This window comes from Pan paniscus, chromosome 7 (assembly GCF_029289425.2).
Source record: "Pan paniscus chromosome 7, NHGRI_mPanPan1-v2.0_pri, whole genome shotgun sequence".
NCBI lineage: Eukaryota > Metazoa > Chordata > Mammalia > Primates > Hominidae > Pan > Pan paniscus.
The window spans coordinates 140,556,484-140,582,651 of record NC_073256.2 but is presented as its reverse complement, the minus strand read 5'-3'; the positions used below and the strand labels follow the sequence as shown (position 1 = coordinate 140,582,651).

Here is a 26,168-nt window from a genome sequence, read left to right as displayed (position 1 = left end):
TTTTCAAAAATTAACTACTGCAGTTCTATATATAAAAAAGAGGGTTTTGTACGTGTATGTGGTGTGTGTAGCTGTAAAACAGACCTGACTAGGTATAAATCCTAGTCAAAGAGGACCTGAAATAGAGGTAAAAAACTGCAATAGACAGCTGTTTCTGGGTGGCAGAACCACAGAATTTTAGAATTTCAATGCTTTCCGGTGAGCAAGCAATTCTAGTCCACCAAAGTTCCCATCACACTCTACATATTCTATATCCTGGGATTCCTGTTGTCAAAAAACACACACCAGCTTGGCCCATGCAGGCATATGTTTGCAGCCACCTAAAAACGTATGGAAAACTAGGCTGAGGAAAATACTCTTGGGAAACCAATGCCGTGTATAATGCCAGGATATCATTTTAGAACTTTGCTTATTGGGCAAGACAGCACTTTGCTGAAAATATTTGATAAACCATAAGATTATGCTTCGTGGCCCCAGAAAAAATAATTAGTACTACATATTGTACACTTACTATGTGTCAAGCACTGGGCCAGGAACTTTTTAGGCCTGATCTTTGTTTTTGTTTTGAGATGGAGTCTCACTCTGTTGCCCAGGCTGGAGTGCGGTGGCGTGATCTCGACTCACTGCAACCTCCGCCTCCTGGGTTCAAGTGATTCCCCTCCCCCTGCCTTCCAAGTAGCTGGGATTACAGGCATGTGCCACCACACTCGGCTAATTTTTGTATTTTTAGTAGAGAAAGAGTTTCATCATGTTGGCCAGGCTGGTCTCGAACTCCTGACCTCAAGTGATCCACCCACCACAGCCTCCCAAAGTGCTGGGATTACAGGTGTGAGCCACCACGTCTGGCCTGCCTGATCTTACTGAATCCTCATATCAAGTATTTCTACCCTCCTTTTAGAGAGTAAGGTTCGGGAAGTCACAAGCAGCCCCACTCTGGAGCTAGGAAGTGGAGGGAGGGAGAAAGAGCAGTCGGTGCTGCCAGAAGAAGCAGGCAGAGGGCAGAAGGAGCTGGGCAGAGATGAGATGTTACAAGTCCGGTGGGGTCCCTGACAAAGAGGGGGTCCCGCTGGCAGAGGTGGGGGTGGGCAGGAAGATGGTGATATAGGCCACTCCACGCTGCTGGCGCTCTCCACCTGCTGCTGACGCTCTCCACCTGCTGCTGAGTTCTCTCTCAGTCCAGGCTACAGAGCTGTTGAGATGGTTTCCTGTTCTTTATTTCTCTATTCATCTTTAAGATAAACCTTTATCAACTAAAGTTATTGAGGTTTATGCTGGTCCCTGCAACCTGAAAGCTTAACACAGCTTTAACAGTTTCTAAAACATTTTTATTGTAAAAAGTTCAAGAAGCCATTTACAAGCCAAAAAGTATCAGAATTAAATAACACATAATTTTTATAGACACATTTTTCTGTACAAAGGGCTGATCTTTATAGGAATTTTAAATAAATAATCTAAAAATCAATGTCACTGATTGCAAAATAGGTCTCTCTCTCGACCGTCTCAAGGTGAAATGCATTCTATGCAGCCAAAAGATGAGGGGTTTGACATCTGTGACGAGCCCGGGCAGTGAGTCTCTGGCGAAGATTTCTCACTTTCTTAATAAGATTCTGTCCCGTGGTGTCCCATTCTACTGCTCTTCTATTTAAAGAAACTTGAAAATGAAATTTAAAATTTAGAAAAGCTGAGTTTTCTGATGTTAGCGGTGATACAGCATTTATTTTAAAGATAAATGTGTTGTAAAAACAAATAATGAAATGCAATTCTAAAACCTAAATTTTACATATAACCTGGCCCTAGGTGGTTCCATTTACAAGCCAAATAATTATTTGTTGGACTGAATGAATGCTAACAGAGAACTTCTCTGCTTTGAAATACTTGGGATACAAACAATCTTAAGTTAGAAACAAAGCTTGTTAATTTAAGAGAGAATTTGAGTTTGTGCAACTGTAAGCTTCCTCACAATGATGCTTAATAGTAATGAGAAAAGGCACTCCAAGTCATAAAACTGTGAAATATATACCATGGCTACCTTTCCAATAAATAAATAAAAATAAGTAAATCAAATGCTTTTTAATATTGGCTAATATCAGGAAGGTCCAGAATCAAGATTAAAATACTACATGTCCAAGTGTAAGAGCGTTACTGATTTAGAGGGGCTAGTGAACACTGAAATTTTTTTTAAAAGCCCTTAAAAATATACTTCTCTGAAATTTAGTTACATATTCAAATAGTCAGTCAGCTTCAATTTCTGAAAAACTGTTTTTCCTCCCAAAGAAATACAACTTTCATGCTTTTGTATTTTGCTGCCAAATAACCTAAGGTCACCAAATAACCATTTGATATGTCAGAATAGAGAGTAGCTGAGAATCTCTCATGCTTCATCTGACTCTTGAATGATTTTTGGTTTAATTCATATTCTGGCACAGAATTTATAGATGCATATAAAAATGTGAGTTAGCAAAAATATTTTACACAATACTGGAATCTCATGACTTGGTATTAGGCATATTTCTTATAAAGCTCGTCTTTTTGGAACATTGTATAAAAGTTTGTTCTTCCAAAAGAACTCAAAAGATCTTGTTAAATACTGCTTCATCTATATGGCAATTTTATTGAAAAAAATTAGTTGAAAGTAAGTTTAACAGAGTGTCTTTTCTCCTCCTCCCTTTTAAAAATAAATAATATACTTTACTGGGAAGATTGTTAGCTTCTTTATGGATGGCCTAATGCTGTGATTACATTTCTGTAAGATGTTTCTACTCTGTCCCTTCTAAAAAACCCCAAACCCTCCAATGAACCCCGTCCAGGGATCAAAAGTCAGCTCATGAGCATGAAGCCATTTGCCTTTGGCCGTTCTACTGCTGCTGGGGCCCAGAATTCCATCGGAGTGCCCAGGGCAGACACATGTTTTCAATGGTTGTTGGAGGGAGCCCAGCCCAGATGAACAGAGTCAAGAAAATCCAACTATGCAATAGCTTTGAAAAACAACGCTGAGATTTTTTTTCACAAGGATGTCAAAATAGTTATGAATCTCATATTATCAACCTAGTTAGAGACTTCTGTTAGAACCTCCAACTATGTTTTTGGGCAGCAGTGCTGGTGCTCAAGAACTGGAGTGGCGTTAGTGGATTCAGCACATTTTCTTTACTTGGAATTTGGTCTGCACCCAGTTCTCCCACTGCGGAATCTGAGAGAATCTTGCTGCCTCCCTTTTAGGATTTTCATTATCAGTGCCCTGGGAAAATGGCGTCCACATGCTATAAATATAATTTAAGCCAAAATTTTGCTTAAATATTGTGAAATTTAAAATGGCAGAATAACATTTTCTTGCTTATCAACTTACTCTGTGTTGAGGGATCCATTTCAGAAGAGTCATTTAATTGTGAGGTTCTAGGCAAACAGCTTGAGTCCTGTTCATTTTGGAACCTGGGTTCTTCTGTTATAAAAGTGAGGAGATTAAGATGATGTTTGGGAGTGAGTAGAAAGGCTTACTAATTCCAAATGGTCCCTAGTAAGTTACAATCACCAAGGATGGCTAAAAACTCCTTTCTTTTCTATTTTAAGAAGAATGCGGTCAACATTCAAAAGGCAAGGAAGTGTCATTAGTGAGAATTAAGAGCTGAGCTGATTTCTGTAAAACGTACTTTAAAAACACTTTCAGCTAAAACAAAAAGCCAACAAACTCAAAAATATGGATATTAAGATAGAGATTACGAAATGTGATCAGCAAGGCTTCCCTGGAAACTGTTATGAGCTGATCACTACTGGTTTTAGCTAGGCAGGGCCTCATCACAACATACAGCAAATCAGAGCCAGCCATAGGCAAGTTTTACCCGAACCCTTCTTAGAGTAGCAGGCAGGGCAGTGCCCTAGCAACTAGTGGTGCCTCCCCTACTTTTATCAATTACTCTCCTCATCTCAAAACTTACACTCACCCTCAGCTGTGTTTTCACTGTTCCCTAACTCCTACAGCAGCACATCCAGTATGACACCAAGGTGTTTTTAAAAACATTTGCATCCTGACATGGCTTATAATGGTCCCTTCCTTTCTACTCCCACCGCTAGCATCTAAGCTCCATGTGTCCAGCCCAGAATGCTGGGAGTCTCATTGAATCGGTAAGATGTCTGCCATTTACCTCCCTGAAAAGCTTTAGCTAATGGTTTTACCTCATAGTTTTAGCTCAATGAGTCATTAAGGTAATGTGACTAATCACCAAATGACTAATTTGAACTGGTGGGGGACTGGAATCTAACATCTGAAGGGCGGGACATGGCGGAGGTAGTAAACGTAATCTGCAATCTGCACTGTTCCAGAGAACGGTTTCTGCGGACAGAACTCAGCGGAAAAAGAAAAACAGAAAAGAAAAAGCAGATTGAACTATTTTACTAAGAAATAACACTTTTTTTTTTTTTTTAGACGGACTCTTGCTCTGTCACCCCAGGCTGGAGTGCAGTGGCGTGATCTCGGCTTACCGCAACCTCCACCTCCTGGGTTCAAGCGATTCTCCTGCCTCAGTCTCTGGAGTAGCTGGGATTACAGGTTCACGCCACCATGCCCGGCTATTTTTAGTAGAGACGAGGTTTCACCATGTCGGCCAGGTCGAACTCCTGACCTCAGGTGTATGAGGGGTTTTAAAAGTAGGCATGATTTGGCCTCCCAAAGTGCTGGGATTAGAGGCGTAAACCACTGCGCCTGGCCAGAAATAACTCCGAAATAAAATACTTGTAGCAAATGGAATAAGGTCACGAGCTTCCCCGTCTACCAGCATTCTGGCACAAGCAGGCTGGCCACTGCTACATCTGCTGCACAGATAAGACGCGAATCAGGTGTGGTTCCTCAGATCTTTTCGTTTCTTTATTTTTTAGAGACAGTCTCACTATGTTGCCCAGGCTGGTCTTGAACCCCTGGGCTCAAGCCATCCTCCCGCCTCAGTCTCCCAAATTGCTAGGATTACAGGCGCCACCATGCCCAGCCAGAGCTGAGATCTCACAGCTCCCTCTCATCTGTCCTCCAAAATTCAACCTGCCCACTCCTGTTCAATTCATCTTCCCAAAGGGCTGTGTTGTAAATATTATCTCTGTTCAAACAACTAATGATTACCTTTTGTCTCCAGCAATGTTTCAAACACTGGCTGGGGATATTCACTCGTGAAACTTTAAAACAAAAATCTAGCTCCCTAGTTTCTACCCTAGAGCTACTGACGGAATTATTACTATTATTAGATCTATTGAATTAAATCACTATTGGTGAGGTCTTGAACATGTGTATTTTTTGAACACATATAGGTTTGTATTTTTTTTTTTTTGAGTGGAGTCTCACTCTGTCGCCCAGGCTGGAGTGCAGTGGTGCAATCTTGGCTTACTGCAACCTCTGCCTCCTGGGTTCAAGCGATTCTCCTGCCTCAGCATCCTGAGTAGCTGCGATTACAGGTGTGTACCACCACGCCTGGCTAATTTTTGTATTTTTAGTAGAGATGGGGTTTCACCATATTGGCCAGGCTGGTCTCAAACTCCTGACCTTGTGATCTGCCCACCGCAGCCTCCCAAAGTGCTGGGATTACAGGAGTGAGCCACCGCGCCGGGCTCAAAAATGTCATTTTCTTAATGGTAGGTGATTATCTCCTGCTTTTAGGATTAAATGAATCTGATTAAATCTATATACCCTGATTAAGAACATGACTGACACATCATTCAGTCATAAACTTGAGACTTTTGAAAACTGGATGTTTATTAATCAAATTATCTCTATTGGTGAAATTCAGCAAGGTTAAAAAACATACATGGTTGACTGGTCAGCCAAAAAAAATTTAGCACGGAGGGAAGACATCATGGAGGCAGAGGGGCAAAGGTGTAGGAAAACTACCAATGACGAAAGCTTTTCACAGTTTCTTACCTTTCTCTATTTCTACGTAGATAGCTCTCTAAAGATTTTCTATTTTTCTTTCTAAAACAAGGGTAAGGCTGGGTGCGGTGGATCACACCTGTAATCCCAGCACTTTGGGAGGGCCACGCAGGAGGATCACGAGGGTCAAGAGATCGAGACCACCCTGCCCAACATGGTGAAACCCCGTCTCTACTAAAAATACAAAAATTAGCTGGGCGTGGTGGTGGGCGCCTGTTGTCCCAGCTACTTGGGAGGCTGAGGCAGGAGAATCGCTTGAACCCAGGAGGTGGAGGTTGCAGTGAGCCGAGATTGTGCCACTGCACTCCAGCCTGGCGACAAAGCGAGACTCCTTCTCAAAAAAGCAAACAACCAAAAAAAAAAACAAGGGTAAGTGTGAGAGGGTGAGGGAGAAGTGACAGCTCCCATGATTAGTATCTTTTGTAAGCCAGTTTTAAATATTTAATTCGTGCAGAGTCACATTCTACTCCTCTCCACCTCCCTGAAGTACTCTTGGTGCTATTTGGGACCACTAAATCTCAAGTATGAGTGGTAATGAGGGGTTTTAAGAGCAGGCATGATTTGGCCGGGTGAGGTATAATCCCAGCACTTTGGGAGGTCAAAGTGGCCAGATCACTCGAGGCCAGGAGTTCAAGACAAGCCTGGGCAACATGGCGAAACCCCATCTCTACTAAAGATTAGCTGGGCATGGTGGCATGCGCCTGTAGTCCCAGCGACTCAGGAAGCCGAGGCAGGAGAATTTCTTGAATGCAGGAGGCAGAGGTTGCAGTAAGCCAAGATCGTGCCACTGCAGTCCAACCTGGGCAACAGAGTGAAGTTCTGTCTTTAAAAAAAAGAAAAAGGTAGGCATAATTAAATGACCTAACCTATATTTTCACTCTTCAAATTTGTGAAATGAAAAAGTAATGCACATAGCATATTCATGAAGCCAAAAATTGGAAAGAATCCAGATGTCCATCGACTGATGAATAGATTAAAAAAATACATAATATCCACACAATGGAATATTATTCAGCAATAAAAAGGAATGAAGTACTGGTACATGCTACAACATGGTTGAATCTCAAGACATTATGCCAAGTACAAGAAACCAGACACAGAAGACCATATATTACATGAATACATTTACATGAAACTTCCTGAATAGGTGAATGGACACAAGGTAGTTAGTAGCTGCCAGGGGCTTGGGGGAGTGAGTGGAAATGGGGAGTGACTGCTAATGGGTACTGGGTTTATTTTGAAGTGCTGAAAAATGCTCTAAACTTGCTTGTGGTGATGGCTGCATGACTATGTAAGTGTATTTTTTATACATGATAATATAATGACATTGAATAATACATTTTAAATAGGTGAATTAGGCTGCGTGCGGTGCTGGGCACGCCTGTAATCCCAGCACTTTGGGAGGCTGAGGCGGGTGGATCACCTGAGGTGAGGAGTTCGAGACCAGCATGGCCAACATGGCGAAAACCCATCTCTACTAAAATAAAACAATTAGCCAGGCATGGTGGTGTAAGCCTGTAATCCCAGCTACTCAGGAGGCTAAGGCAGGAGAATCACTTGAACCTGGGTGGTGGAGGTTGCAGTGAGCTGAGATCACACCACTGCATTCCAGCCTGGGAGACAAGAGCGAAACTCTGTCTCAAAAAAAAAAAGAAAAAGAGAAAGCAAAAAGGTGAATTATAGGGCATGTGAATTATGTATCAACAAAGCTATTATTTTAAAAAGCAATGTATACACATTATAAAAGGCTGAAACAAAATAAAACACAGTAAAATAAAAGCTCCTTGTTAACTGTACTCTATAATTTTTGGAAATCTTTTTTTTTTTTTTTTTTTTTTTTTTTAAAGAGACAGGGTCTTCTCTGGTGCCCAGGCTAGAGTTCAGTGGTGTGATAATAGCTCACTGCAGCCTCAAACTCCTGGGCTCAAAGAGATCCTCTCGCCTCAGCCTCCAGGGTATTTTACAGTTTTAAATTATAATTTTGATTTTTCAGTTGATGCCACTGTAAGCCTTGTATCGAAACCTAATGTTGGATCAAATCCTATGAGAAGTTTCCATGTGATACTTGAATATACTGTTGTTCTGAGGACCAGCTTTTGGCAAAGTACATATTTTACCTTGGAGCAACAGAATCAAACAGAACTCCACAGGACAGTCTGCACAAACTTTTTCCTCGACTGGGACTCTGTTTCTGTAATAGTCCCACCTCAGCCCACCCTTTCCCACCAAAAATATGGTAACCAGTGATTACTTTTTACTTGAGCAGTAGATTGAATAGAAGTGCCAAAATACATCCCAATAATTTATTCACTGGCCAGGCACAGTGGCTCACGCCTATAATCCCAGCACTTTGAGAGGCAAGGCGGGAGGATGGTTTGAACCCAGCAGTTTGAGACCAGCTTGGGCAACATAGTGAGATCTCATCTCTACAAATAATTTAACAAATTAGCTAGGTGTGGGGATACACGCCTATGGTCCCAGCTACTTGGGAGGCTGAGATGGGAGAATTGCTTGAGCTCAGGAGGTCGAGGCTGCACTGAGCCATGATTGCATCACTACACTCCAGCTTGGGTGACAGAACAAGACCCTATCTCAAAAAAAAAAAAAAAATCATAATAATAGACCCTACTAAAAGAATAAATCTGTAACATCATGGAGAGAAAGGCCTCTCAGACACTCACCTTTATGACATGGATTTTCAGCATGTTCTACAGCCGCATTTATCTCTTGCTTTAAAAACCACTTTCTAGACGCATCTGAAAGAGCAGAGGCTTTCTTTGCTGATCTCAAACGGAACTCTTTTCCTTCAGCTTCCTTCCACTAAATTCAAATAAATGGAAAAAAAGATTACATAAAAAGTACAGTAATACACATTTCACAGTGGAATGAGCCCCTTCTGTCTTCTCTATCCACTTTCCTTTATATTCCCATGGCAAGTAGGATCTGTTTGGTGTTATGGTAACTGGGGTGCCTGTGTTGGCCCAAGGCTATTAAGAGCCTTGAAAGCAGAGGCAGGTTTTATCCAACCCCCAGTATTGCAGAGTGCCACAAAGCACACAACTATATCCCAATAATTGCTGAAATAATAATGCATTTCAATAAGTTTCAAATCTCAAATCTTATGAGACTAAGCTAGTTTTGTATTAGTGGCAATTGCATTTTATTTAATTTGAATGCTCTATCTTAATAATAAAATCTACAAAATTCAGAGAATGAACTCTTTGCCCAGCTCTGGTCCACATGATGACCACAGGGAAGTCAAGTGATTTCTATTCACCCTTATTTTCTTCTCCATAAAATGAGAAAATAATAATCTTAAAATTAGCTCAGAAGGTAACTAAAATAAATTTAAAATCCAACTCCTAAAGTTTGCCGAAATTCTGGAAAAGCTACAGCTTTTACATGGAAACACATAATTTTTATGCTATAGAAATAATAATGCATTAAATAACAAAAACTTTTTTAAAAATCACAAAATAGGGCAAGGAAGGATCACAGAAATCCATCCCTTTCATGTTACTGATGAGGGGGCTGATTCTGAGCAATTTCCCAAGGCCACGCAGTAGTCAAGTCAGCTTTACAACGCAAGACACTAGACACAAGGAAGGATTTCTGCAGAACGTGAAAGGCCCCTACAATGATTCTCAGCGAATTCTCAAAAGTACCATTTTACCCAAAGTCCAGCAGCAGTGAATTTCACACAGTATAGCCCTAGTGTCAGCAATGTTTATGATGAGAATGTGAGCTTCCACCCCTGTTTTCCTGAGAACAGCCTCAGGGTTCTGGATATTACTCCCACCCTCTCCAAGCCCTTCTTTCCTGTCCTAGAATGGAAGGGTTATAAGATAAGGCTCCATGCCACTGGGATGGGGTAGGAGGAAAATGAATCCGGAATAGTGACTTGAAGGAAATACACTGTAAGAAGCCAGCTTTCAGAATAGACATTGTGATACAGCAACAGAGAGAAGCAATTAAGCCAGGTATCTAGATCTTGATCTTTCCCCAGCTCCTCAGGGTCCTTAGGAAAGTCTATGGTACCTGCGATAATATCTCCAGAGCACAGATCCCAGAGTCTTTGCGAGGATCAACCAAAAGATACACATGTGTGACATATACTATTAATTACCTCCTCGGACTCCATTCTTTGATTCTTCTTTAGCAGTAGAATCTTTTGTTTTTATTTTTAGCTATCTTATTAACTGATAGGAACAGAATCTTAATTTTATTTGGGATGATAATGCTCCCTGTGAAGAATACTATTTTTCTCAGCATCCTTTGCTGACAAATGTGGCTTGAAATATGATATGAAACTCCTGGAAAGAAGTTAGAAGGGAGTGTGACTCAGATGGGAGGCAGAACATTCGCACTTGTGCTCTCCCTTCTCCCTGCTGCCTGGAATGTGTATGTGATGGCTGGAACTCCAGGAGTCATCTTGGATGGTAAGGTAACCTTGAAAATGAAAGCCATACACTAAGAAGAGGTGCAGAAAGGCTGAAAGATGGCATTTCCTTGATAACCTTGGAGCCACAATACTAACCCTAGACTCCCTACCTCCAGACTATATTTTCTATCCTGTTCATAGTCACTGTAATTTGGGGTTTTGTTACTAGCAGCTGTGTACCATTTCTACCTATTCAGCATCTTTTACATTGTAAGTATAAAGAATTAGCTAAATTAAAGTACTAATATTATTCAATCAGCCAGAACAAAAATCCAGGAAGTTGAGAAATTGAAGCACACTAATGTAAATGAGAAAGACGCTTAGTCATTTTTAGGTAGTATCAATATTAGACGACGTCTCTGACAAACACCTATTAAAATCAGATTATCTTTTCCAGCAAAAACGACTTGGTATGATGCTTTTGTCATTTGACTCTGTACTATTTCAAAATTTCAGTGCTTAGGCTGGATAAAGGGGCTGACGTCTGTAATCCCAGCACTTTGGGAGGCTGATGCAGGCAGATTGCTTAAGGCCCCGAGTTTGAATTTTGAGGCTGTACAACAAAGTGAGACTCTGTCTCTTAAAAAAAAAAAAAAATCAATGCTTGATATTAAAAAGTTTATAACACTATTTTTTACCTTCTTGGCTTCCTCCTCCACCATTGCATTTATTATCTCTATTTCTTTCCTTCTGTTTTCCCTAAGGAGTTTGGCTACTTCTTGGTAACATTTGTTTCGTTGTAGATCATCACATTTTTGTTTATGTAAAGACTGAATCTGCCAGTCAGTATTTAGGCATGCTTGTTCAGCCTTTGCCAAATTTTCTTTAATCACCTAGGAAAAAGTTATACATTTCAGAAACAAGGTCAAACTACTAGTACATAAAATGAAGGTATAACCATTCAATGTATCCAAGTGTCTGGGGCAGTTGTTCACAACTCCGGCTGCATATTAGAATCACCTGGGAGTGTTTAAAATAAGCTGATGTCTGGGCCCTGCCACAAGCCAATTAAACCAGTCACTGGACAGTGGGGTACCAGCACCTTTAAAAAGCTCTTCAAGTAGAAATTAGCTGGGCGTGGCGGCGCGCGCCTGTAGTCACAGCTTCTCGGGAGGCTGAGGCAGGATAATTGCTTGAACCCAGGAGGTGGAGGTTGCAGTGAGCTGAGATTGTGCCACTGCACTCCAGCCTGGGTAACAGAGTAAGACTCCATCTCTACAAAAAAAAAAAAAAAAGAGCTCTTCAAGTGACTCTAATTTACAGCCAAGGTTAAGAACTTATCGGCTAGGGTATGGGTGGGATTCAACAATTTCCATGTTTTCAGCACTCTGAAGAGGAGACTCTGAAGAAGAGCCCATTTTAACAGACTGGACAGAAGCCTATTAAAAAAAATGGAATATCTTGAGGAAATCACCTAAGAGACTGTTGTACAACAGAAGGTATCTACGGTACACTATTCCTGGTTTTTGGAATAGGAGCAGACTGGTACACATACCCATTTAACATTTTGTTAAAGAGATAATAGAGAAAGCTCTTCTTTGAAAGTCTCAAGTTCTATTTCAATTCACTTAAGTCAGCATTTCTGAAAGCGTACTCCGTAAGAAATTCTCTGAAATACATCTTGGAAATTCTCTTAAATATTCACAAATGTACAGTATCCTCAAATTTGGCATGAACAATACCTCACTTTAAGACAGCATTTCCAATACTTATTTGACCATCCCCCATCTTATTGAATAATAGTTAATAGTCCACACAATACACTTGGAAGTGCTGGCTTACATACCATGCAGGGACCATGCAGGGACCTGATGCTTTGAACCTAATCAACTCAGGGACAATTTCAGAGGCAGAACACAGAAGGACAGTATAATTTGTAAAGTCACTATTCCTTTGCATTTTCTTTTAAGTCACTATTCCTTCGTATTTTCTTCTAAGTCACTACTCCTTTGTATTTTCTTGTCACTATTCCTTTGTATTTTCTTTGAGGAAATTCCTTTGTATTTCCTCAAACTGTAGGAAAAAGACATGCATATCATGTGATTGTCAGTGAAGTAAGCATCCCATATATAAAAGGAAGCAATGTGAGATTCTAGGAACTGTGACAACTGAAGCAAAGAAACAAACTAACTCAACTTCACAGAGTTTAATTTCGATTTTGTTCTCTTAAGAGGGTGAAAGATGAAAATTTCTCCTCTGCATGTACACTAAATGGATCATATTTTTACCTTCTGAGTTTTCTGGCTCTGGGTTTCACCTGCTTCTATCAGCTTATGAAACATGTGTTCTTCAAGATCCACTTTTCGTCTATAGGCATCTGCATCTGCTCGCATTTCTTTTGCAACAGCTTCTTGATTTTCAGTAAGATTCTGTTAAAATCATTTGTAAAAAAAAATCACTAATTTATATAACGCTAGAATATAAAAATGACTTTTTTGAGATAGTAATATGCACACAAATAAAAGCTGTAATCATCTAATTTTCAAAGTAAAATTCAAAGACTGGAGACATCAGCAAAAATGGCAGAGTAAGGACTCCTGGAAATCCTCTCATCTATAAAAGCATTGAGAACACTGATAAAAAAAAAATGTCAAAATGAACTTTTTCAGCATTCTGGAAATTAACCAAAGGCTTGGAGCTATCTGGGGAGCATTTACTTATAAAAGTGGCTGAATCTTGGTAAGAACAGCTAGCTCTCTGACATTTCATCTTGCATTTTTCCTGTTCCCACCCCACTCCCAAGCTATGCATTAGTCTTTTTATTTTTTGAGACAGAGTCTCACTCTGTCACCCAGGCTGGAGTGCAGTGGCACAATCTCAGCTCACTGCAACCTCCACCTCCCGGGTTCAAGTGATTCTCCTGCCTCAGCCTCCCGAGTAGCTGGGATTACAGGTGCATGCCACCACGCCTGGTTAACTTTTTTGTATTTTTAGTAGAGACAGGGTTTCACCATGTTGGCTAGGCTGGTCTCGAACTCCTGACCTCATGTGATCGGCCTGCCTCGGCCTCCCAAAATGCTAGGATTACAGGTGTGAGCCACCATGTCCAGCCTATGCATTAGTCTTGAAAACCAGCAGCCTGGAAGCCAAGGAAGGAAGCCAAGCAAAAGGGGGTTGGATGGAGCTCCTTCAAACCACCATTGCTGGAGAACTGTCACTGTTTGACCTGTCTGGTGGTCCCTGAAAGACCACTCCTAAGGCTGTCTTTTTTGATCTCACTCAGAGCTCACCTAGTGCAGAACAGCCTTATCCCTGGGGAAGTTGCTGAAAACAATTAGAGCAAACTGTTGAGTATCTTGGCTACTTGGGGCAGTAGATCTTAGAAGAGCAACCAATAGGCTAAGTAAAAAGCTTAACAGGAAAAACTGGAGAATCAGATGTCCCCAGGAGGCTTAAAAAAGCTCTGATAGGTTCCTGGAAGGTCATGTGCATGTGTAAGGCTGTGCATATGCTAAGGGCTGTGTTCTCAGACCAGAGAAAGACCTAAGATCTCACACTTCTGGTCAACTCTGAGGTTTTGCATAACCAGGAAGCGGAATCTAAAAAGTATAAACTGCCTAGCTGAGTGATAAAGGCGTGCCCTAACATGCACACAGAGCCCCTCAACAACTACTAGAAGCTTACTGGTTCAAAGAATCTATTAAAATCTCTGTTCAATCATTTGCTGACCCCCAAACTACCTGAGTAGAGATGTCAGTGGTTATATACAACAAAGAATAGGGACTTTCAAAATTAGTTCAGAAAAGTCACTAAGCAAAGAAACAAGAAGAAACCCTGGGGAGGGGAGACAATCTTATTTCCAAAATTGCCACATTATATTCCAGACAGTCTTTGAGTTGACGTAATGATTTTTTGATTTTATGATGGGTCTCTCAGGGTGTTACATGAATTTTCAACTTAACAATATTTCTATAAGTTATCAGGACATAACCCCATCATAAGTTGAGGAGCATTGTATTTAAAATGTCTAGTTTTCAACAAAAAATCACATGACTATTTGAAAAAAAAAAAAAAAAAAAACAAGAAATATGTGCCAGGCATAGTGGCTTATACGTATAATCCCAGCACTTTGGGAGGCCAAGGTGGGAGGACTGTTTGAGCCCAGGAGTTTGAAACCAGCATGAGCAACATAGTAAAACCCTCTCTATAAAAACTACAAAAATTAGCAGGGTGTGATGGTGTGCGCCTGTAGTCCCAGCTACTTGGGAGGCTGAGGCAGGAAGATTGCAGGAGCCCGGGAGGCAGAAGTTGCAGTGAGCTGAGATCACGCCACTGCACTCCAGCCTGGGTGACAGAGTGGGACTCTGTCTCAAAAACAAAACAAAACAAGAAATATGACCCATACATACTTTAAGTAAACATTAATCACACTATCTCCAAAGAAAATATAAAATGGCCAATAAACATATGAAAAGATGCTTAACATGCTAAGTGAAAGAAGCCAGTCATAAAAAATCACACATTGTATGATTCCATTTATATGAAATATCCAGAATAGGCAAATCCATGGGCACAGAAAGTAGCTTCGTGGCTGCCAGGGGCAGGGATATAGGAGAGTAAATGCTAACAGGTACAGTAGTTGGGAGAAGGATAGTAAACAGCCTTCATGAAAATGTAGGTTAAAAAAGCCAAATACAAATTGTATGTATCAAATAATCTCATATCACTATTAATGACATTAGCAGTTGTTATTTCTCGAGGGATTTTTTTCTACTTTTCTAATCATCTATAGACAGCATAATTACCTTTATAATTTGCTAAAAATAAAAATATCTTTCAATTATATGCAAAAAGATATATATGTAAAGATGCTTATTATCAAAAATTGTAAACCACTTAAACATCTAACAACAGAAGAAAGCTTAAATAAGTTATGGTTCACCAGCAGCCACTACCAATGACAGTTACAAAAATATGTAGCCATTTAGAAAAAGAATTTTAAAAAGAATTTTATTAAGCGAAGAAGAAAAGCAGAACATAGAATTTTAGCTACTCCATAAAGAAGTAAAATCATGTATGTGTAGAGATTAAGGACTAAGAGGAAACAATGGAACTCTAAAAATGGTGAAGAGGATCAAAGATTGGGTAGTGGTATGAAGAAACATATTGGACGACGTGTGCATACTGGAGTTGTCCATTAGCTTTTTAAAATAATAGAGCTTTTTACGCCAAAGGGAAAAGAGGGAAACTAGTATCTATCCAATATGTATCATACATCAGACACTGTGCAATAAAGGGTTAACTCAGTAGGCCTGAGTAATTCAAAACCTGCACATTCTAAAGAAAAGACTGGCCCTTGATCAGTTCCTGGGAGATAATCTCTAAGCCCCTGGAATACTCTGCCTGATAAGAGTGTCTGTATACCTGGAGATATTGGCCATGCCAGCTGGTTTATACTAAATGATGGGATCTGGTGGGAACCATGGGCCATACTCTATCAGTTTGACCTTTGGAGGGGCTGTAGAGAAAGTAACTAAAGTCAGCCACATATACACTCCATGTCTACATGACCCCCAGTAAAACCCTGGACACCAAGGCTTGAGTGAGCTTGCTTGGTAGGCAATAGTCTTACATACTGTCGCACATCTTTGCAGGAAATTAAATGCTGTCTGTACAACTCCACTGGGAGAGGACAACTAGAAGCTTCTGCCTGGTCTCTCCTGGACTCCACTCCATGTGCCTTTTACCTTTACTGATTTTAATCTGTATTCCTCTACTATAATAAAATGTAACCATGAATATAAGAGCTTTTCTGGAGTTCTGTGAATCCTAGTGAATCACTGAATCTGAGGGTGGTCTTGGGGACCCCTGACACAGAAAAATACATATTAACTCATTTAATCTTTATAGCCATCTTTGCAAGACTGGTATTATGCGAAGGAGAAGGTACATACATGTGAAAGACAGATAGAAAACAGACTTGATAAATGAGGTCCTAGAAGATTATGAGGGGATGGGATCTGGAGTACAGGTCAGTATTTACTTGTTTCTTTTAGTTTATACTTAGTTTCATTCTTTTGTTGAACAATAATTTGATTCAAATTAGATACATATGGAATGTTGAGCTCATGTGGAGGTAATCATAATATTGTTGGTTTTCTGGGACATAATTTCTTTAGAAATAGATACATTTAATCAACCTAATGTAAGAGATAAATTGGGCAGGTAAAGTGGCAATCACTACAGCCAATTTGAAAAAGGTAGTGGCAGCATATCCGTACCTAACTGACCAGATAAAGTTCAGGATTTCATATATTTGTTTTGATGAATAGTTTAACTCTTCTCTAATCCTATTGGTTTGTTTAAATAAATAATTCCTTCAAAAGACAGCAAAAAGAGATTAACAAACATTTGCCTCCCATTCTGATACACAGAAAAAAAACTCAGCATAGGCTGGGAGCAGTCACTCACACCTGTAATCTCAGCTTTTGGGAGGCCGAGGCGGGCGGATTACCTGAGGTCAGGAGTTCGAAACCAGGCTGGCCAATATGGTGAAACCCCATCTCTATTAAAAATACAAAAATTAGCCAGGTGCGGTCGTGGGCACCTGTAATCCCAGCTACTCGGGAGGCTAAGGCAGGAGAATTTCTTGAACCCGGGAGGCAGAGGTTGCAGTGAGCCGAGATCGCGCCATTGTACTCCAGCCTGGGTGACAGAGTGAGACTCCATCTCAAAACATAACTTCTGTTGCAGGAATGCCACAGATTAAAGTTATGCACTCCTATGGGTAACTTAAATCTTCTCATGAAGAAACAACAGCCAAATGCTAATTAAGGGACATTCTACAAATTATCTGGTTTACATGCTTCAAAAAATATCAATGTCATAAAATACAAAGACAGAATCACGAACATTTCTTATTTTAAAGGAGACTAAAGTGACAACAACAAAACAATGGATGAGAGCTCAGATTTTCTTTTGCTCTAAAGGACATTTTGGATACAATGGATCAAATCTGAATAAGGTTTATATATCAGATCATCTTATGTTAATTTCTGATTTTGAGAACTGTACTGTGGTTATATAAGAAGATTCCTTGGTCTTAGGAAATATACACTGAAGTATTTAGAGGTAAAGGAGCATCAGGTCTGTAACAGTTCAGAAAAACAAGTATATGTTTGTGTGTATATATGTGCATAGGTAGAGAAAAAGAGGAAGAGAAAGCAAATTTAGTAGAATGTTAGTGTTTAAAAATCTGAGAGACAAATATCTGGAAATTCTTAGTATTTTTCTTGCAAATTCCCTGTTAGTTCTAAAATTATACCCTTCGATTGCCACTATCCTCCACCCCCAAAGAAAATATAGTAAAGTTTAGCTTAGTCCAAATGAATTACATCTAATTCCAAATCATGGGAGACTCAGCCAAACTGTAAATCCCTTGCTCAGTTCTAGAAGAAATTCAGTGTGGAGACTTTAAAAGTGGTATAGGTGTAAATGGATGCTATATGGTTTAAATCTCACCTAATGTGGATATCAAACATATATGTTATGTGTTGTGAATTCACAGTTATCACTAATTTCAAACTAAAAGTATGACTTTTTTTTTGAGACAGGGTCTCACTCTGTCACCCAGGCTGAAGTGCACAATCTTGGCTCACTGCAGCCTCCGTCCCCCGGGCTCAAGTGATCCTCCCACCTCAGCGTCCTGAATAGCTGGCACCACAGGTGCGCACTACCACATTTGGCTATTTCTTTGTATTTCTAGTACAGAGGGGGTCTTGCTGTGTTGCCCAGGCTAAAAGGTCTGACTTTTTAAGTGGGCTGAAAGAAGTGAAAACTTACAGTTTCAACACTAAATGAGTAACAAAACATTTTTCCTAAATAATAAAAATTTATATTAACAAAGCTCCTTTTTTCCAGTGTCTTGAAAACTGAATAGTAAGTACTAAGCAGATATTTGCTGAGTTAACTCCAGAAGATTCCAATTTAAAGTACTTTACAGGCCAGGCGTGGTGGCTCATGCCTGTAATCCTAGCACTTCAGGAGGTCGAGGTGTGAAGATTGCTTGAGCCCAGGAGTTTGGGACCAGCCTGGGCAACAAGGTGAAACCCTATCTCTACAAAAAACACAAAAATTAGATAGGCTTGGTGGCGCACATCTGTAGTCCCAGCTACTGGGGAGGCTGACGTGGGAGAATCACTGGAGCAGGGGAGGTGAAGGTTGTAGTGAGCTGAGATGGTGCCACTGCACTGCAGCCTGGGCAACTGAGTAAGACTGTCTCAAAAATAAATACATAAAAATACAAATAAAGAAAGAAAGTACTTTACAGCTCCTGACTGATTTACCTTTCAGGATCCTTGTGAGGTATTGAGGTAATTTTGTAGTCACTATTACGTAATTACAGGAAAATTTAGTAAGTTGGTAAAAAATCCTGAGGCAAAATCTGGGGCCTACATCTGGTGCTTCAGACACTAGACTAAGCTGCTAACAGAAACATGAATTAAATAATTACAACAAACTGTACATTCAGACATTTTGGCTACCTTACAATCCTGCATGGCACTATATTCTGCTTAAAAAGTGAATAAAATGAACACTAGAAAACCATGAATAAATACAGTCTAAAATGGGTTTATACAAACCCTGCTTTTCTTTTTCCTTCTTTTTTTTTTTTTTGGAGATAGGGTCTCGCTCTGTTTGCCCAGGCTGGAGTACAGTGATGTGATTATGGTTCACTGCAGCCTCGAACTCCAGGGCTCAAGTGATCTTCCTGCCTCAGCCTCCTGAGTAGTTGGGACTACAGGTAAGCATAACCAGCTAAATTTTAAACTTTCAGTAGAGATGGGGTCTCACTATATTGCCCAGGTCTGGTCTGGAATTCCTTAGCTCAAGTGATCCTCCTTCCACCTCATCCTCCCAAAGTGCTGGGATTACAGGTTTGAGCCACTGAGCCTGGCCAAAACCTGCTTTTCTTATGTTGGAAATAACTGAATTATACCTTCTCATAAAGTCTCTTTTGTGATTCGAGTTCCAGCTGTCTCATTTCTAGGTCTCTGGCTGTGGCAGCAATTTCTCGATCTCTCATATATACCTATGGCCAAACAACAAACTGTAAATACCAAAAAGAATTTACAAAATAATTTTTAACATATTTAGTAATCCTGAAATCTGAACGACCTACTAACAGTATTTAAAATAACAGCAATTGGGTTTTTGAAACCAGAGTAACAGACAAAGATTAATATTCACGGCAGAATCTAGGAATAATCTCTCAGTTAAAGTTAAGTTTAATTTAAAAATAAAAAGCACAGTACCATATGCCCATCTACTCAGACTGGAATAACAGACAGCAGTTCTTACAGTATTACAGTAACCAATATCATGAGTTAGAAAAACTTGAGCAATTTAAATCTGGGGTAGATAAAAATATAACATTTATTTAATGCTCTTTTTGACTAAACTTCTCTACTTTTATAAGTATGGTTTGACAATTAACAATTCTAGGTTTAAATTTCTTGCAGACGGTTCAACCTGTATGTGTTCTGCTCCAAGTGAATTAATTTAGAGTTCACCTATTTCCAAAATTTGATTAGTTGGAGGCTTTTTATTCCTATATACTAGAGGCTTTGGATATGGGATATAGCACTCTCTAGAGACTCTTAGAAATGATCTTAGATATAAGGTGAAATGTTAGATATTGTCATTATGGTAAAAGACATGCTATCGAATACCTAAAATAGGAGAAACACTAAATGAGAATACAGTTGGATGTGCAAACATATATATATATCCAAAGACTAAAAGAGAAACATGGACCAGGACCAGTTCAATTTAAAGAGGTTATTGGGAAAGGAGCTAGCTCAAAGGTTGGGGGAAGCTTGATTGTGTGAAGCAAGAACAGTAATAATGCCAGGAAGTGGAGGAGAGGTGTGGCCTAGCAAATCACGCTTTTTAGGAATTTCAATTACAGAGCTCTTTTACTTATGAATTTTCAGAGATACAAACAGCTATGTGCCACAGCAAAAACCAATCAGCTTTGCTTGCTGCTAACAGATGTTCACAGTCACATGTACTTGTCACTTCAGATTCAAGCAGCCTTTCCTGCTAGAGTCTGAACCATGAGAAGAGCTTTTGCAGTTTGGCAGGGTCAGAGCACAACATCAGAACAGGTAGCTGGGAGGACAGGAGGCTGGAAGGGTAGGCGGAGGCCAGATCATGTTGCTGAAAGGAGTTTATAGAATCCTTGGACCAAAAAATGCCTCCTCCTGTTTCAAAGGGGTTTAGAATAAAGACATCAGAGTTCTGAGCTTACTTTGCGGGAAGAACATACACTTTTCTACAGTAATGAAGTATCAATCTCATTCACTAGACGAGAAAATTAAAAGAAATCTTGGATTTTGAAAACCAATTTAAAATTAACAAGCTTTAAACAAAACAAGAAGTATCATGCTATAAAGAGATGACAGATTTCTAATACTATTGAATTAAAAATACTTTGAAAGACTTAGGCCAGGTGCCTGTAATCCCAGCACTTTGGGAGGCCGAGGTGGGCAGATCACTTGAAGTCAGGAGTTGAAGATCAGCCTGACCAACATGGTGAAACCCTGTCTCTACTAAAAATACAAAAATTAGATGGGTGTTGTGGCAGGCACCTGTAATCCCATCTGCTCAGGAGGCTGAGGCATGAGAATTGCTTGAATCTGGGAGGTGGAGGTTGCAGTGAGCCGGGATCGCACCACTGTACTCCAGCCCAGGTGACAGAATGAGACCCTGTCTCAAAAAAAAAAAAAAAAAAAAGACTTAAAAAATACTTAGTATTTTATCAAAACTAGGCTTGAAACTCTAAATTAGTGCATAAAGTCAGTGCAATCCTAATAAAAATTCCAATAGGATTAGGAGAGGTGAGAATTCCAAAAGTGAAACAATTCTTAAAGTCTACTTGGAATGATAAACATTTGAGAATACTGAGGAAAACTCTGAAAAGGAAGACTAATGAGTGAGAACTAGGCCTAGTTAGTAAAACACTTCAAAGCTACTGTCATTCAAACAGTGTGGTACTGGCTTAGGAATAGAAAAAGCGAGGAAGGAGATCAAATATGTAAGAGAATTTAATATGTAAAAACCATCAGTTGGCAAATGACTTGGATAATAGTCAACAAATGGTGTTGGGACAATTGACTTGCCTTTTGGAAATAAGTAAGCTAACCTGACAGAAAGTTAAGTCTAACTTGACAAAAAGATGGACAAATGATACAAATATGTAATGTGTAATTCTACAAATGGAAGATAAGTAACAGAAAAGATACTTAACCTCACTAACAATAAAAAAAGGCAAATTAAAATAGACGATTTGTCATCTATCTGCTTGGCAAATATTAAGACTGATGCAGTACAATTGACTATACTAGGGAGTGGGTACTCTTACAGACTTAAAAGAGCTGAAACTGTTTCATTTTTAGAGAACAATTTGGCATAATTTAGAAGTTACTCAACAAAAGTATGTGTGCAAGTACTCAAAGACTTTTACAATGTAGCATGGTTTTGTTATTTGCAAAACACTGCAAATAACCGAAATGTCCAATAGCAAAGGATTAAATAAGCTATTAATTCAATGGAATATTATACAACCACAAAAAGAGAAATAGATACACATATAACAAATATGAAAAGATATTCAGCATATGTAATTTTAAAAAGCAGGTTACAAAAACAATGTATAATAAGAATAATCCCATTTTTGTATAAATATAGGAAAACATGACTATAATTACTCCTCTATCTATAGAACATACCTGAAAGTCTATGTAATTAACCTTTTTTTTTTGTTTTTTGAGACTGAGTCTCACTCTGTCGCTCAGGCTGGAGTGCAGTGGCATGATCTCGGCTCACTGCAGCATCCACCTCCCAGGGTCAAGCAATTCTCCTGCCTCAGCCTCCCTGCGTAGCTTGGATTACAAGCGCCTGCCACCATGCCCAGCTAATTCTTGTATTTTTAGTAGAGACAGCGTTTCACCATGTTGGCCAGGCTGGTTCCGAACTCCTGACCTCAGGTGATCTGCCCGCCTCAGCCTCCCAAAGTGCTGGGATTACGGGCATGAGCCACCGCACCCAGCCAATTAACCATTTTTTAATAGTGTTTCTCTGGGGATGATATGAGAACTAATGGAGAAGGTCAATTTTGAATTCTGTATGTTTTGTACTGGAAATTATTTTTATTCTGGCCACAGATAATTTTTATATGAAAAAAGAATATGTCCCCTAATTAAAAATTAACTGCCGGGCTTGGTGGCTCACGCCTGTAACCCCAGCACTTTGGGAGGCCAAGGTGGGCAGATCACCTGGGGTCATGAGTTTGAGATCAGCCTAGCCAACATGATGAAATCCCGTCTCTAAGAAAAATACAAAAATTAGCTGGGTGTGGTGGCGTGCACTTGTAATCCCAACTACTTGGGAGGCTGAGGCAGGAGAATCACTTGAACCCGGGAGGCGGAGGTTGCACTGAGCTGAGGTCACGCCACTGCACTCCAGCCTGAGCAACAGAGCGAGACTCTGTCTCAAAAAAAACCCAAAAAAAACCAAAAAAAAACTTAATGGCTAACTGATACTGATATTTCTAGTTTTAGAGAAATAGTCACCAAGGACACTCGACTAATTTTCCTGGCATTTCTTAAATATTTAGCCATTTATGAAATACAAAAGAGAATGAGAAAGCTGAGGTGAAAAGTAAATAAAATTAAAGTGGCTATTTAGTATTCATGGTGGACTCTAAGAATATTATTTAATTTGAAGGTGTTCATTACATTTAAGTGAGAGTAAATGGAGATGATGTATGAGAACTAAGTTAAGAATAATAAACCTTTCTCCCAATTTCATCATCCAGTCTTCTTAGTTCCATTTCCTGTTGATCTTGCTGAAGCTTCAGAAAACGCCTTCTTGCAGCATCTTGTAAGTGCATTTCCTTTACTTTCAGCTCTCTTTTCACAGCAGCTAGCCTTAAATACAAAATACATCAAGTGGAACAAATACAGCAATTCCTAATATGATTTAGTTTTTTCATAACAGGTCTGCCATGCTGATCATTTCAATACAATTGATATCCTTTATTTGAAAGAAGAATGCCAGAACTGCTCCACCGTTACCAAAGATGATGTATACTTATGCTTTGAGAATTTTAGTAGAAAGCTCACTGGCTCAGTTCAGTAATTCCTTTTAACCCACACTATAAATCTGTTACATAAAGTTCCATCTAAGAATAAGAATCAATAAACACAGAAGTGAGTTTCCCAACTATTGGGCTTAGTCTCAATGTTTATCCCAATTTACACATTTTACCTTATTAACATACTTTTATGTATTTATTTTTAAGTTTTTTCTTTTTATTTTTTAAGAGACAGGGTCTCACTATGTTGACCTCCTGGGCTCAAGTGATCCTACCTAGTAGCTGGGACTATAGGTATGTGGCACCACACCCAGCTAACATACTTTTGACTAAGCATTTAATACTCATTCCCCTGTCCTCCGAAGTGTTAAATGGGTAATGACATAATCATTCTATGTTACAACTGTCAGGTCACACAGATATGTTTAAAACACAATTAAAAAAATTATACTCCACTAAAGGTGATGTACCTAGCATTCTATTACAAAGCATTTCTGCCCACTATAGAATAATGTTTCTAAATAATGTCCTTCAAGGAACATTAATCCGTGCAAAGCTGTATTATATTCAGCATAGCTTTAGAATTACATTTTACTACATAGCAATTTTTTTTGAAAAGTGGTATATAAAGATTCTTTTTATTAACTTAATAGTTGCTTTATAGAAATGCTACAGCTGGGTAATCCTATATATAATGTTGTTTCTAAAATGAAAAAATGAAAGAGCATAAAAATTATTCAACTAATTTATATGTCCAGATTTTTTTTTTAAAGTGATAACACATACCTCTGTCTTTGTTGTATCATTTTCTCCTCCTCTTGTAAGAGCATTTCTCTTCTTGTTTCTTCAGCTTTACGAAGCAGCTCCTGTTTCTGGTACCAAGCTTCATCTTCAACTCTTTGCTGGTCGACTTTAGCTTGCATATCTTCAACTGTCTGCCTTAAGTAGGTAATATTATTATGAAAACACAAAGAAGAAAGCTAAGAATCATCAAAACACAAAATGTATACCGATTAATGTATAATCTATTTTATTTCCATATGCAAGAATTAACTATCTTTAATATTTCTAGCCTTCAAACTCTGATTTTACACAAATACTCATAATTTAAATGCATTTTTTTTTTTTTGAGATGAAGTCTCACTCTGTCGCCCAGGCTGGAGTGCAATGGCGTGATCTCCGCTCACTGCAACCTCCTCCTCCTGGGTTCAAGTGATTCTCCTGCCTCAGCTTCCTGAGTAGCTAGGACTACAGGCGCGTGCCACCATGCCTGGCTAATTTTTTGTATTTTTAGTAGAGATGGGGTTTCACCACGTTGGCCAGGCTGGTCTCGAACTCCTGACCTTGCGATCCGCCTGCCTTGGCCTCCCAAAGTGCTGGGACTACAGGCCTGAGCCACCACACTCAGCCAAATGTATTTTTCATTAAAATTTTCTTATTATGTTTATAACATAATATCAGAAAAAGAAAAACTATTCCATAATTACCTCTCTCTTAAGTAATCCAGTTCATCATTCCTTATTCTTTCTCGTTCCTGTGTTTGATAGTCCACAATAAACTTTGGATATTGATTAAATACTGGATACTGCCCTTTTGTCAGTGCAACAAAAACATTAAGCATGCTGTCTGGATGAATGTCAGTAGGCGTGGTCTCCATGAGATGATAAACTTGTCTAATCACAACATTTATATCCAGGTTATTCCGATGGTGAAAAAAAAACTGTAAGAAAACTTGGTGTTTAAATCAAGATTTACCTGACAAAGCAATTATGAGGTAGAATTAAAACAAGAATTTAAAAAAAGTATATCTATCTTTAAGAATATATATTTTTTTGCAAATTCATTAAAGCTTTTCTTTACTCAAGTTTTACAACGAAGACAATTTATTTAAAAAATGTAAGAGTTTCACAATCATAAGAAATTCTGACATAAAATTAAAAAATGAAGGCTTTTCTTACAATAGAAAAAGAATGCTTCAACAATGGAACAAACTCTGCTTGGATTTTTTTTTTCTTCAAAATCCAAAATAAATTATAAATTAGCCTTTGAAAATAAATTAGCTTGCTTCTTTAAAAATATCTAAAAAGTTTCCACATTATCTTGTTTTGCTGGAAGATCCAAATTAATGTATCACGGGATTATGAAGTAAAAATAAAGTGTAATTGGACAGTAACCACTAAATAAGTAACACACACACACACACACAAGAACCCAACTAATTCATCTCGTCTACCAAAAGAGCGTCTACTTTTTATAATGATCTTAATGCTTTCTTTCAGACACTTTCCTGCCAAGTCTCAAAACTCTCATAGTTACCTTTTGCATGTGTAATAAGCATTCAGACCCTCTAAGACCAGATGGGTCATGATAAGATTATGCACAGAATAACAACTCTCTACCTGTTAAACATCCTTTATAAAAGCAAAAAGCAGCCGGGCGTGGTGGCTCATGCCTGTAATCCCAGCACTTTGGGAGGCCGAGGCAGGTGGATCATCTGAGGTCAGGGGTTCGAGACCAGCCTGGGTAACCTAGTGAAATCCTGTCTCTATTAAAAATACAAAAAACTTAGCTGGGCGTGGTGGCGGGCACCTGTAATCCCAGCTACTCGGGAGGCTGAGGCAGGAGAATCTCTTGAACCCAGGAGGCAGAGGTTGCAGTGAGCCGGGATTGCGCCATTGCACTCCAGCCTGGGCAACAGAGCGAGACTCTGTCTCCAAAAAAAAAAA

The 26,168-nt window shown here is 39.3% G+C and overlaps 1 protein-coding gene across 13 annotated transcripts in view; it reads right to left on the bottom strand.

The window, feature by feature from the left end:
• TBC1D31 (TBC1 domain family member 31) overlaps nt 1-26,168 on the bottom strand; it is a 123,009-nt gene that overhangs the window by 11,710 nt on the left and 85,131 nt on the right. For 3 of the 13 annotated variants that reach the window (XM_034966551.3, XM_003820487.4, XM_055116899.1), the window contains 9 exons: nt 24,930-25,162; nt 24,229-24,381; nt 23,140-23,275; nt 19,282-19,374; nt 12,572-12,712; nt 10,982-11,176; nt 8,584-8,722; nt 3,344-3,436; nt 1,304-1,651 (listed from right to left, as the gene is read on the bottom strand). In XM_034966551.3, coding sequence (XP_034822442.1) covers nt 1,518-1,651; nt 3,344-3,436; nt 8,584-8,722; nt 10,982-11,176; nt 12,572-12,712; nt 19,282-19,374; nt 23,140-23,275; nt 24,229-24,381; nt 24,930-25,162 — 1,317 coding nt within the window. In that variant the 3' untranslated portion in view covers nt 1,304-1,517. The other 10 variants (XM_055116898.2, XM_008973939.4, XM_055116896.2 and 7 more) reach the window with 8 other exon arrangements.